Here is a 14,110-nt window from a genome sequence, read left to right on the forward strand (position 1 = left end):
AGGAAGTAAGAGCGTTTCCTGGTTAATCACTTAGAAAATTAGCTCCTTCCCAGAGTTTCTTCCCTGGAATTCCTGACCCATTTAGACCTGTGATCTTGGTGACCTCACATGCCTTTGTTTCTCACACCATCTTCTCTAAAAGGATCACACTGCGACTTGAAGCAGACAGACTGAACTCCTCACTGGAGTTGTGCTGACTTCAGTTTGAAAGCGGCAAGATGACAAGTCAGCACACCCACACGACTCTTCTCCAATACCATAGATGCAGCTGTTTTAGATGTTTCTTGACTGTAACAGAAGGCCAGGACTTTTCATTTGAAAGGGATCTAGGCAGCAAAGAAAAACAAACAAACAAAAAAAAAACGCTGCTAGATGTTTAGTAGTTTGTCAAGGTAAATAATCTGAACCAAACAGCTGTAGTAAATACCAAATTCCCAATTCTCAATTAATGAAATTCTCAATTAACAAAACAAAAATTCTTTTTTTTTTTTCCTTAACAGAACTGAAAAAAATCCCAAAAGTGTGTCATGTGCAAGGCTAGTCTGCCTCCAGCTACAGCTAGTGCACAATGTCACATATGTCATCCATTCCTCACTCTTTTAATTCTTCCTCCTTTGGAAAGTGCTCCTGCTTGCAGGCCACATCCACAAGCAGATGAAGATCTAGAAAGAAAAGAGATTGTTTACTCACTCTTAGTCTCTCAAACTGTAGAGTGTGATAGACAAGTTTTTTAATTTAATTTTTATTTTATATTGGGGTATAGTTCATTTATAATGTCGTGTTATTTTCAGGTGTACAGCAAAGTGAATCAGTTAAGCATATGCATATACCCATTCTTTTTCATATTTTTTTCCCATATAGGTGATTATAGAATAATGAGTTCCCATCGTGGCTCAACAGGAACGAACCCAACTAGGATCCATGAGGATGTGGATTTGATTCCCGGCCTTGCTCAGTGTGTTAAGGATCCGGCATTGCTGTGAGCTATGGTACAGGTCACAGATGCAGCTTGGACCTTGCATTGCTATGGCTGTGGTGTGGCTCCGATTCAAGCCCTAACCTGGGAACTTCCATATGCCGCAGGTGTGGCCCTAAAAAGCAAAAAAAAAAAAAAAAAAGAATTTTGAGTTCCCTGGGCTATATATACAGAGTAGGTCCTTGTTGATTATTTTTTTATATAGTAGTTGGTATATGTTAATCCCAAACCCCACTACCTATTCCTCCCCCACTACCTTTCCCCTTTGTAACCATAAATTTGTTTTCCAAGTCTCTGAGTCCTTATCTTTCGTAAATAAGTGCATGTGTATCACTTTTTTAGATTCCATATATAAGTGATATGATATTTGCCTTGCTCTGTCTGCCTTACTTATGATAATTTCCAGGTCCATCCATGTTGCTGCAAATGACATTATTTCTTTTTTATGGCTGAGTAATATTCCACTGTTACCACATCTTCTTCATCTATTCATCTGTTGATGGACATTTAGGTTGCTTCCACGTCTTGGCTATTGTAAACAATGCTGCAATGAACACTGGGGTGCATGTATCTTTTCAAATTATGGTTTTCTCTGGATAGATGGCCAGGAGTGGGATTGCTGGATTATATGGTAGTTCTATTTTTAGTTTTTTAAGGAACCTCCATACTGTTCTTCACAGTGGTCTACTAATTTACATTCCCACCAAGAGTGTACAAGGATTCCCTTCTCTCCATACCCTCTCTAGCATTTAGTGTTTGTAGTCTTTTTGAGGATGACCATTCTGACTGGTCAGAATGGTGAGGTGATACCTCATTGTAGTGTTGATTTGCATTTCTCTAATAATTAGCAATGTTGAGGATCTTTCCATGTGCTTTTTGGCCATCTGCCTGTCTTCTTTGGAGAAATGTCTATTTAGGTCTTCTGCCCCCCTCACCCCTTTTTCTTTCTCACGGCTGCAGTATATGGAAATTCCCAGTCCAGGAGTCAAATTGGAGCTGCAGCTGCAGCCTATGCCACAGCCAGGGCAACAGTGGATCTGAGCCACATTTGCAACCTATTCCTCAGGTTGTGGCAATGCCAGATCCTTAACCCACTGAGCAAGGTCAGGGATTGAACCCACATCCTTACAGAGACAATGTGGGGTCCTTATCCTCCTGAGCCACAACAGGAAGTCCTTCTGCCCATCTGTTGATTGGGTTGTTTGTTTTTGTTTTTGATATTAAGTTGTATGAGCTATTTATATATTTTAGAAATTCAGAGATGGATCCAAAAAAATACTGTTGCGATTTATGTCAAAGAAGGTTCTGCCTATGTTTTCCTCTAGATGCTTACAGTATCCAGTCTTACATTTAGGTCTTAATCCATTTTGAGTTGTTATTGTTGCTCTTGTTTTTTAATGGCCGCACCCACAGCACATGGAAGTTCTTGGGTCAGGGACTGACCTACACCACAGCTGCAGCAATGCCGAATCCTTTAAACTCATTATGCCAAGCCAGGGATCAAACCTACACCTCCACAGTGACCCAAGCTGCTGCAGTCTGATCCCTAACCCATTGCACTACAATAGGAACTCCCTGAGTTTTGTATATGATATTAGAGAGGTTCTAATTTCTTTCTTTTACATTTAGCTGTCCAGTTTTCTCAGCACCACTTAGTGAAGAGACTGTCTTTTCTCCTTTGCATATTCTCACCTTCTCTGTCATAGATTAATTGACCATAAGTGCATGAGTTTATTTCTAGGCTTTCTATCCTGTTGCATTGATCTACATGTAGTTTTGTGACAGTACTATACTGTTCTGATAACTATAGCTTTGTAGTATAGTCTGAAGCCAGAGAACCTGATTCCTCCAGCTTCACTCTTCTTTCACAAGGCTGCTTTGGTTATTCAGGGTATTTGGTATTTTCATACAAATTTTTTAAAATTTTTGCTCTAGTTCTATGAAAAATACCATTGGTGATTTGATATAGAGATTACACTGAATCTGCAGATTGCCTTGGGTAGTGTAGTTATTTTAACAATATTGATTCTTCCAATCCAAAAACAGTAGATCCTTCTATCTTTTGTGAGGTCTTCAATTTCTTTCATTAGTGTCTTACAGTTTTCAGAGTATAAATTTCTTGCCTCCTTAGGTAGGTTTATTCCTAGATATGTTATTCTTTTTGATGTGATGGTAAATGGGATTGTTTCTTTCATTTCTCTTTCCAGTCTTCCATTGTTACTGTATAGACATGAGAGAGATTTCTGTGTATTAATTTTGTATTGCACAACTTTACTGAATTCATTGATGAGCTTTAGTAGTTTTCTGGTAGTACCTTTAGGATTTTCTATGTCATCTACAAACAGTGACAGTTTTACTTCTTCTTTTCTAATTTGGAATCCTTTTATATCTTTTTCTTCTCTGATTGTTGTGGCTAGGGCCTCCAAAACTGTGTTGAATAGAGTGGCAGGCGTATGCATCCTTGACTTATTCCTGATCTTAGAGGAAAAGCTTCCAGCTTTTCACTCTTGAGTATGATGTTTGCTGTGAGTTTGTCCTTTATTATGTTGAGGTATGTTTCCTCTATGCTCCCTTTCTGAAGAGTTTTTGATCATAAATGGATATTGAATGTTATTAAAACTTTTTTTTGCATCTATTGAGATGATCACGTGATTTTTATTCTTCAATGTGTTAATGTGATGTATCACATTTATTTGCAGATATTGAAAAATTCTTGCATCCCTAAAGATAAATCCCACTTGATCGTGGTGTCTGATCTTTTAAATGTGTTGTTGCAGCTGATTTGCTAGTATTTTGTTGAAGATTTTTGTATCTATGTTCATCAGTGATATTGCCCTGTAATTTTCTTTTTTTGTAGTATCTTTGTCTGGTTTTGGTATCAGGATGATGGTGGCCTCATAGAATGAGTTTGGAAGTGTTCCTTCCTCTGCATTTTCTGGGAACAGTTTCAGATGAACAGGCTTTAAAATAGCATTTGGCACACAGCTTCCAATAACAAGCATCTAAACATGATAATTTTATTAAAGTGAGCTTTTTTTCATAAACAAAACTGCCAATCAAACAATTGGAGTATAGAGACTAATAAAAATGCAAAAGGACAGAGAGTAGCCTGATACTACTACAGGTTTATATGATTTCATTCAGAAGAGAACCTTGTATACACATCAGAGAAGGTAAGTGTTTGGGAATCGGAGCAGCTGAGTTGATGTGAGAGCTGAAAGGCCTTGAGGGACAAGAGCATTGCATCTACTTGTTTGGGAAAGTTAATTCCTACTGAGAGAACTATCTAGGGTTTATGACTATTACTGTATAATCCGATAGCTATAAAATAGGAAGTCCCTTCTCCAGGCATGGATTGAACTTTGCTATTAAACATTCAGTTTCCCTTAACTATAACCCACCAGAACATAAGAGAGAGGAGCTTTCACAATAAGACTTAATATCTGGGTGTACTGGATTTAGGGTAATATCACTGTAGAACTTGGAGAAGGACTACTGAGCCTAATGCCTATTTTTTTTTTTTTTTTTTGCTTTTTAGGGCTGCATTCCACAGAATCTGAAAGTTCCAAGGCTAGGGGTTGAACTGGAGCTATAGCTGCTGACCTACACCACAGCCACAGCAACTCGGGATCCGAGCCAAGTCTGTGACTTACACCACAGTTCATGGCAACACCCTATCCTTAACGGCTAAGCAAGGCCAGGCATCAAACCCACATCCTCATGGATACTAGTCAGATTCATTTCCACTGCACCACAACAGGAATTCCCTTGAGTCTAATTTTTTGCACCTCTTGATGTTTCTTATTTGAAAGCTGTTTTCTTAAGTCAGCATTTGCTCAAAAGTCCTACACACAGCATGGCAATGACTGTAACAACCTTCTAACAAAATACCCCTCTACCGAAATCAGTACAATCTGGATACCTATCGACTTGAAGTCTCTCACTTGAAAAAAAATTCAAAGAAAGCTTAAAATGTGAGAAGATGCCATACTTAAACAGAGGAAACAAAGTTTCAAAATAATTCAGTTACTGAAGGGCACTGATAAGTTCTGGAATACAAGATGCTCCTGTTTAATGGGATATTGAGCAACATAATGACATTTCAATAGTTAATGTTAGAATCATAGTTCTTCAGAATTTGGGGCCAAAGGAGTACTTTAGAGGTGATTTCAAGAAATTCTTTCATTTTACCATAAATAATTTGAGAGCTGGAAATTTATTGGGGAAGATACTCCTAATGATAGTGATAGTTGAAATTTGAATGCTATTTTAGATATTTTACATTTGGTTCCTATCATGAATATTTTAATCTTAGAATTTAATATCTATCAAAATAAAAAATATTCAGTCATCCTTAAGAACTAAACTGATTACTACTCCATTTTGAGGCTTCCCACAAATATCTACTGATTCTTTGTGTGTGTGTGTGTGTGCATGTGTGTGTGTGTGCTGAAACCCAGGAACAAACCAGGGACCCCTCCTAACTCACAAGGGCTTCTCTAGCCATCAATGATCAGGGCTATGAAAAAATTAGAAACTAAGAATGACAACTCTTTTTTTTTTTTTTTTTTTTAAGGGATGCACCTGTGGTATATGGAAGTTCCCAGGCTAGGGGTCTAATCAGAGCTATAGCCACTGGCCTACACCACAGCCATAGCAATGCCAGATCCAAGCCACATCTGCAACCTACACCACAGCTCATAGCAATGCTGATACCCCCAAAAAAGAAAATTACAGGCCAATATCAGTGATGAACATAGATGCAAAAATCCTCAACAAAATACTAGCAAACCAAATCCTGCAGTACATTAAAAGGATCATACACCATGATCAAGTGGGATTTATCCCAGAGATGCAAGGATTTTTCAATATCCACCAATCAATAAGCATGATACACCACATTAACAGACTTAAGAATAAAAGCCATATGATCATCTCAATAGATACAGAAGAAGCTTTTGACAAAATCCAACACCCATTTCTGATTAAAAAAAAAAAAAACCCTCAAGAAAGTGGGCATAGAGGGAACCTACCTCAACGTAATAAAGGCCACATATGACAAACCCACAGCTAACATCATTCTCAATGGTGAAAAGCTGGAGGAATTCCTGCTGAGACCAGGGACAAGACAAGGACATCCGATCTTGTCACTACTATTCAAAATAGTTTTGCAAGTCCTAGCCATAGCAATCAGAGAAGACATAAAATGAATCCAAATTGGAAAGGAATAAGTAAAACTATCACTTTTTGAAGCTGACATGATACTATACCTAGAAAATCCTAAAGAGGCTACCAGAAAACTGTTAGAGCTCATCAATGAATTTGCTAAAATTGCAGGATACAAAATTAATACACAGAAATCAACTGCATTTCTATATGCTAACAATGAAAGATCAGAAAGAGAAATTAGGGAAACAATCCCATTTACCATTGCATCAAAAAGAATAAAATACCTAGGAATAAACTTACCTAAAAAGACAAAAGACCTGTACTCTGAAAACTGTAAGTCGCTGAGGAGAAAAATCAAAGATGACACAAACAGATGGAAAGAATACCATGCTCTTGGACTGGAAGAATCAATATTAACAAAATGACTACACTACCTAAGGCAATCTACAGAGTCAATGTAATCCCTATCAAATTACCAAGGGCATTTTTCACAGAACTAGAACAAAATATTTTAAAGTTTGTTTGGAAGCACAAAAGACTCAGAATAGCCAAAGCCATCCTGAGAAAGAAAAATGGAACTGGAGGAATCAGGTGCCCTGACTTCACACTATACTACAAAGCTACAATCATCAAAACAGCATGTTACTGGCACAAAACCAGAAACATCAGTGGAACAGGGTAGAAAGCCCAGAGTCAAATTCACACACGTGCCGTCAACCAATCTACAATAAAGGAGGCAAGAAAATACAATGGAGAAAAGACATTCCTTTTAGTAAGTGGTACTGGGAAAACTGGACAGCTACTTATAAAAGAATGAAATCAGAATACTCCCTAACACGGAGTTCCCGTTGTGGCGCAGTGGTTAACGAATCCGACTAGGAACCATGAGGTTGCGGGTTCGGTCCCTGCACTTGCTCAGTGGGTTAAGGATCCGGCGTTGCTGTGAGCTGTGGTGTAGGTTGCAGACGCGACTCGGATCCCGCGTTGCTGTGGCTCTGGCGTAGGCCGGAGACTACAGCTCCGATTGGACCCCTAGCCTGGGAACCTCCATATGTCGAGGGAGTGGCCCAAGAAATAGCAAAAAGACAAAAAAAAAAAAAAAGAATACTCCCTAACACCATACACAAAAACAAACTCAAAATGGATTAAAGACTTAAATATAACAGTGGATACTATAAGACTCTTAGAGGAAAACACAGGCCAAACACTCTCCAACATAAACCACAGCATATCTTCTCAGATCCACCTCCTAGAGTAATGACAATAAAAACAAAAGGAAACAAATGGGACCTAATTAAACTTATATAAAATTTTTTTGCACAGCAAAGGAAACCCTAAAAACAAAAAGACAACCTACAGAATAGGAGAAAATATTTGCAAATGAAGCAACTGACAAGGGATTAATCTCCAAAATATATAAACACCTTCTGCAGCTCAATACCAAAAAAAACACAAACAACCCCATCAGAAGTGGACAAAAGATCTAAACAAAGAACTCTCCAAAGAAGATGTACAGATGGCCAAAAAAAAAAAAAAACATGAAAAGATGTTCAACATCACTAATTATCAGAGAAATGCAAATCAAAACTACTATGAGGCACTACCTTACACCAGCCAGAATGACCATCACCAAAGTTTACCCCCCCAAAAAAAGTCTACAAATAATAAATGCTAGAGAGGGTGTGGAGAAAAGGGAACTCTATTACACTGTTAGTGGGAATGTAAATTGGTGCAACCACTATGGAAAAACCGTATAGAGATTACTCAAAAAACTAAAAATAGAACTACTATATGATCCGGCAATCCCACTCCCAGGCATCTATCCAGAGAAAACCATGACTCAAAAAAATACATGTCCCCAGTGTTCATTGTGGCACTATATACAATAGCCAAGAAATGGAAACAACTTAAATGTCCATTGACAGAAGATGTGGTACATAATACACAATGGAATATTCCTCAGCCATAAAAAAGAATGAATAACAGTATTTGCAGCAACGTGGATGGACCTAGAAATTATCATGCTAAGTGAAGTTACTCAGACAGTGACACATAAATGTCATATACTATAAATTATATGTGGAATCCAAAAAAAGGATACAATGAACATATTTATAGGACAGAGACTGATTCACAGACTTTGAAACACTTACAGTTACCAAAGGAGACAGGTTGAGGAGGGAGAGATGAGCTGGGGGGTTGGGATGGAAATGTTGTAAAATTAGGTTGTGATGATGGTTGTACAACTATAAATATAATAAAACTCATTGAGTTTAAAAAATAAAAGAGACCCCAGAGAGCTCCTTTGTCTCTTCTGACTTGTGAGGACACAGCAAGAGACAGCTGGCTCACAGACTCTCACCAGACACTGAATCTGTTCACACCTTGATCTTGGACTTTCCAGCCTCCAAAACTGTTAGAGAAAATTTCTGTTATTTATAAGCCACACAGTTTACTGCATTTTTGTTATGGCAGCCAAATGGAGTAAACAAAGAATAGGCAAACTTTTTCTGTAAAGAGCCAAATAGTAACTATTTTAGGTTTTGTGGGCCACATGGCTTCTATTGCAACTGCTCAACTCTGCTGATGTAAGCAATCACAGACAATACATAAATTAATGGGTGTGGCTGTGTGTTCCAAGGGAACTTTATTTATGAATGCTGAAATTTGAATTTCATATTATTTTCATATGTCACAAAATGCTCTTCTTTTGATTCCTCTCCCAACCATTTAAACTGTAAAAACATTTACATAGTTTAGCTGCCTGCTTAGCTTGCAGGCCATGTAAAAACAGGCAGTAAGCTAGACATGGTCCATAGGCCATAGTGTACTGACTCCTGCTCTTGCAGCACACACTAGGGCTTTAATCAAGAGAAATTTAACCAAATAGGAGACTATTTCATCAAATAGAATACTATTATTACAGTTGTCAAAAAAATTATCTTTTCTCCAAAGAAGATCTACAAATGGCCAATAAGCACATGAAAAGATACTCAACGTGAGGAATGCACTCGAAACCACAATAAGATAGATACCACTTCACACCCACTAAGATGACTGTGGTAATAAGAGAAAGTGGAAAATAACAAGGGCTAGCAAGGCTGTGGAGAAATGGGGGCCCTTGTATATTGCTGGTGGGGAGGAAAAATGGTTTAGCTATTACGGAAAAGAGTTTGGCAGTTCCTCAACAGTTACGCACTGAATTACCGTATGACCCAGCAAATCTAGGCATATCCCCAAAAGAACTGAAAACAGATAACTAAATACATGTACATGTATGCTAAGAGCAGCACAATTCACAATGGCCAAAAGGTAGAAACGGCCCAAATGCCCATCCATAGATGAATGGATAAAATATTGTCATATATACATACAATGTAATATTATTTAGCCATAAAAAGGCATGAAATTATGGAGTTCCTGTCATGGCTCAGTGGTTGATGAATCCAACTAGGAACCATGAGGTTTTGGGTTTGATCCCTGGCCTTTCTCAGTGGGTTAAGGATCCGGCGTTGCCGTGAGCTGTGGTGTAGGCTACAGACGCGGCTCGGATCCCGTGTTGCTGTGGCTCTGGCGTAGGCTTGGCAGCTACAGCTCCGATTCAACTCCTAGCCTGGGAACCTCCATATGCTACAGGTGTGGCCCTAGAAAAGGCAAAAAAAGATGAAAAAAAAAAGGTACGAAGTTCTGATATACATTCTACCTTGTGGATGAACCTTGAAAACTTTATGCAAAGTGAGATAAATAAGACACAAAGGTCACATATTACATGCTTTCATTTATATGAAATAGCCAGAATAGGTAAATCCATAGAGACAGAACAGAGATTGGTGGTCGCCAAGGGCTTGGGGACGGAAGAGATGGGGAGCAACCGCTTAATAAATAAGGGGTTTTCTTTTGGAGTGATGCAAATGTTTTGGAACAAGATAGAGGCAAGGGTTGCACCAACACAGTGAATGTCCTAAATGCCACTGAATTGTTTACTTTAAAATGATTAAACTTCATGTTGTTTGAATTTCATCTAAAAATGTATACTTTCCTATCAGTTTGACATGATTGGACAAAAAAAAAAGGAGAAAGCAGAAAATGGCTATAAAAATAAAACTCATAACCAAACATATTTCAATGTTAGAGCATAATAATGAGATATAAGATGGTTACCTTAGTAAGACATATGCAGCTCTTAGTTCCAGCAGAAGACAGTACTTGTGTAACATGTACCTAGCGCTGTATCAACGCCAGGGTAGCTGTTAAGAAGCACTCATTAAAAGCAACCTGTGGGGTGATCGGACTCCCCAAATGTTCAAAACTTATCTTTTGGTAGCTAAGTGAAGATTGTTCACAGAGATACAAAGTAAAATAGTGATTTTCCAGGGGCTGAGGGAGGAGAGGAATAGGAATTGTTTAACGAGCAGAGTTTCAGTTTTGCAAGATGAAAAGAGTTCAGGAGATGGAAGCTGGTGATGGCAGCAGAACAATGTGAACACAATGCCACTGAACTAAACACTTTGAAATGGTGACGATGGTAAACTTCATGTTATTTTACCACAATTCTTTCAAAGATTGCTTTTTCCCAAGGATTTTTTAAAAAGTGTATTAGTAAGACAGCAGTGTATCTAATGGAGTAGAAAAGGCAATTCATTCATTCAACAAACACTGAATGCCACAGGTACTATTGCAGGTGCTGGAGACACAGCAATAAACAAAACAAAATCCTTGCCTTCCTGGAACTAACCTTCTGGAAGGGGAAAAATAATATAAAATGCCAAGTAGTGATAAACACTATAGAAGAAAAATAAATAGGGACTGAAAGAAGGCAGGACAAGGGGAACAGGGTGCTATTCCGACACCATGGTCAAGAAGGCTCCTATGATGAGCTGGCATTTGAGTAGAGAAATAAATGAAATGAAAGAGCAAGCATGTGAATACCTGGGTGAAGAACATTTAGAACAGAGAGATAAGCAAGTGTGAAGGCAGCACCATGCTTGGTGCGTTCAAAGAACAGTGAAGAGGCCGCTATGGCTGGAATGCATGAGGAAGAGTGAAGGTGACAGGAGTCAGAGCAGTTGCCAGGAGCCACATCATAGCAAGGATTTTTAGATTTTATTCTAAATGTGATAGAAAACCACTGGAAAAAATTTAAACAGGGAAATGATTTAAAAGACTCACTCTGGTGCATGGAGAAAAAAACTGTAGAGACACGTGGTGAAAGCAGAAAGGTCTAAAGATCTAGGCAAGAGATACAGTGGCTTGGACCATGGTGCTAGCCTGTGAAGATGGTGAGAAATGATCAGATTCTGGGTCTACATTGAGATGGAGCTGACAGGATTTGGGGTTGGATGTGGAATGTGAAAGAAGAGAGTCAAGGAAGACGCCAAGATTTTTCGTTGACTAGAGGTGACTAGAAGTACTAGTTCCTGAAATAAGTAAAAACGGGAGAAGGGTGGAGTTAAAATGCATTTGGGACCCTACTGGACATCCAAACAAAGATGTACCTTGGGAAAGAAGGTAAGCACATTGAGAGCTCAGAGAAGATTGAAATTTAAGGTGTAAATTTAGGAGGAAGCCCTGTAAAGACAATGAGATAAAAACAATGGGAGTTATTGAGATAACCCAGGAACTGAATAGAGAGAGAAGAAAACAGAAGAATTGAGCTCTAGGACGCATCAATATTTAGAAGTCAGAAGATAAAGAAGATTCAGTGAAAGAAACTACAGAGTGGCCAGTGAGGTTGAAGGAAAACCAGGAAAGAGTAATGTTCCAGAAGCCAAGTGAAGAATTTCAAGAAGGTTGAGGTAGGTAGTCTGTTCAAATGCTGCTGAGATACAGTAAAATCCCTGGATGTGGCAACGTGGTAGTAAATGGAAACCTTCACGAGGGCAGTTTCAGTTGAGTAGCAAGAATGAAAACCTGATTGGAAAACCTGTGGAGATAAGGATATGCTTTCAAGGAACTTTTCTCTAAAGGGATCAGAAAAATAGAACAGTGGAGTTACCACTGTGGTGCAGTGCAAACGAATCCAACTAGTATCCATGAGGACGAGGGTTCGATCCCTGGCCTCACTCCGTGGGTTAAGGATCCGGTGTTGCCATGAACTGTGGTGTAGGTCGCAGACACAGTTCAGAATCTGTGTTGCTGTGGCTGTGGTGTAGGCCAGCGGCTGCAGTCTGATTCGACCCCTAGCCTGGGAACTGCCATAAGCCTCAGGTGCAGCCCTAAAAAGCAAAAGCAAAAGCAAAACAGAGTAGTGGCAGCTAGATGAAAATATGAATGAAGGAAAGGTGAGAGGAATTTCTTTTAACATAGAGCCTATGTTGGCATGTTCGTATGCTGATGGGAATACCTAACATAAAAGCTGAAATGTGATTACTGAAGAATAAGGGGGGATGACTGTTCAGTGCTAAGTCGGTGAGTACACAAAAGGGGATTCTGCACATAAATAGAAGGATTGGACTTTTCCACTGTAATCGGAAGAAAGGCAGAGTGTAGGGTTACACAAGTGGTAGACTGATAGATTTGCTCGTGGAAAAATACGAAAGTTCTCCTCTAGTTGCTTCTATTTTCTCAGTAGAATAAGAAACAAGGTCATAGCTTAGAATGGAGAGAGGAGGAAAGTTGGAGCAGAGAGAAGATATGATAGAGTGGCTTTGGAAAATGGAGAATGTACTGTTTAGAGAAATATTATAGGATTGCTGGCAACAAGAGGAGTCCTCATGAATTTCAAGTGAGACCAGTCACTTGAAAAGTATTTAATAAGAATAAACATCAATAATAAGTATTACAAACACAGTAATTTCATGAAAATTTTGCTGCTGCTGCGTACTTACTGTGTACCAGGCACCATCCAAAGCTAGTTATATGTGTTTTTTTTTATCATTATTGTCTTCATTTTACAGATAAAGAAACTGCAGATGAGTAAAGTAAATATGCCCGAGGTTACCACAGTTCATGGCAGAATCCAGGTGTTTATTTTTTAATTTTTAAAAAATTTTTATAGTTGAATTATGTGCTAATTTCTACTGTACAGCAAAGTGACCCAGTCATATATACATATATTCTTTTTTTTTCATACTATCTTCCATCATGGTCTATCCCAAGAGATTAGATATAATTCCCTGTGCTATACAGTAGGATTTCATTGCTTATCCATTCTAAATGTAATAGTCATCTATTAACCTCAACCTCCCAGTCCATCTCACTCCCTCCTTCCTCCCCCTTGGCAACCAGAAGTCTGTTCTCTGTCTGTGAGTGCTTTTGTTTTGTAGATAAGTTCATTTGTGCTAGATTTTAGATTCCACATATAAGTGATATCATATGAGTACTTGTTTTTCTCTTTCTGACTTCCTCTACTTAGTATGAGACTCTCTAGTTGTATCCATATTGCTGCAAATGGCATTATTTCATTCTTTTTTATGGCTGAGTAGTCCTCCACTCTGTGTGTGTGTGTGTGTGTGTGTGTGTGTGTGTGTAAAATCTTATTCCATTGATTTGTCAATGGACATTTAGGTTGTTTCCATGTCTTGGCTATTGTGAATAGTGCTGCAGTGAACACTGGGGTGCATGTATCTTTTTGAATTACAGTTCCGTCCAGATATATGCCCAGGAGTGGGACTGCTGGATCATATGACAGTTCAATATTTAGTTTTCTGAGGCACCTCCATACTGTTTTCCATAGTGATTGTACCAATTTACATTCCCACCAGTAGTGCAGGAGGGTTCCCTTTTCTCCACACCCTCTCCAGCATTTGTTATTGATAGACTTATTAATGATGGCACCTCATTGTAGTTTTGACTTGCATTTCTCATTAGTGATGTAGGTTTTTTTTTTTTTTTTGCCATTTCTTGGGCCGCTCCAGCGGCATATGGAGGTTCCCAGGCTAGGGGTTGAATCGGAGCTGTAGCCACCGGCCTACGCCAGAGCCACAGCAACGCGGGATCCGAGCCGCGGCTGCAACCTACACCACA

At 38.8% G+C, this 14,110-nt stretch overlaps 1 protein-coding gene across 1 annotated transcript in view; it reads right to left on the minus strand.

Annotated features, from left to right (window-relative positions):
• Nucleotides 1-412: 412 nt before the first annotated feature.
• HSF5 (heat shock transcription factor 5) overlaps nucleotides 413-14,110 on the minus strand; it is a 45,186-nt gene continuing 31,488 nt past the window's right edge. The window contains exon 6 of the mRNA XM_047757861.1: nucleotides 413-662. Within this exon, the coding sequence (XP_047613817.1) occupies nucleotides 592-662 (71 nt within the window). The 3' untranslated portion in view covers nucleotides 413-591. The remainder of the gene's footprint in view (nucleotides 663-14,110) is intronic.

This window comes from Phacochoerus africanus, chromosome 14, assembly GCF_016906955.1.
Source record: "Phacochoerus africanus isolate WHEZ1 chromosome 14, ROS_Pafr_v1, whole genome shotgun sequence".
Taxonomy (NCBI): domain Eukaryota; kingdom Metazoa; phylum Chordata; class Mammalia; order Artiodactyla; family Suidae; genus Phacochoerus; species Phacochoerus africanus.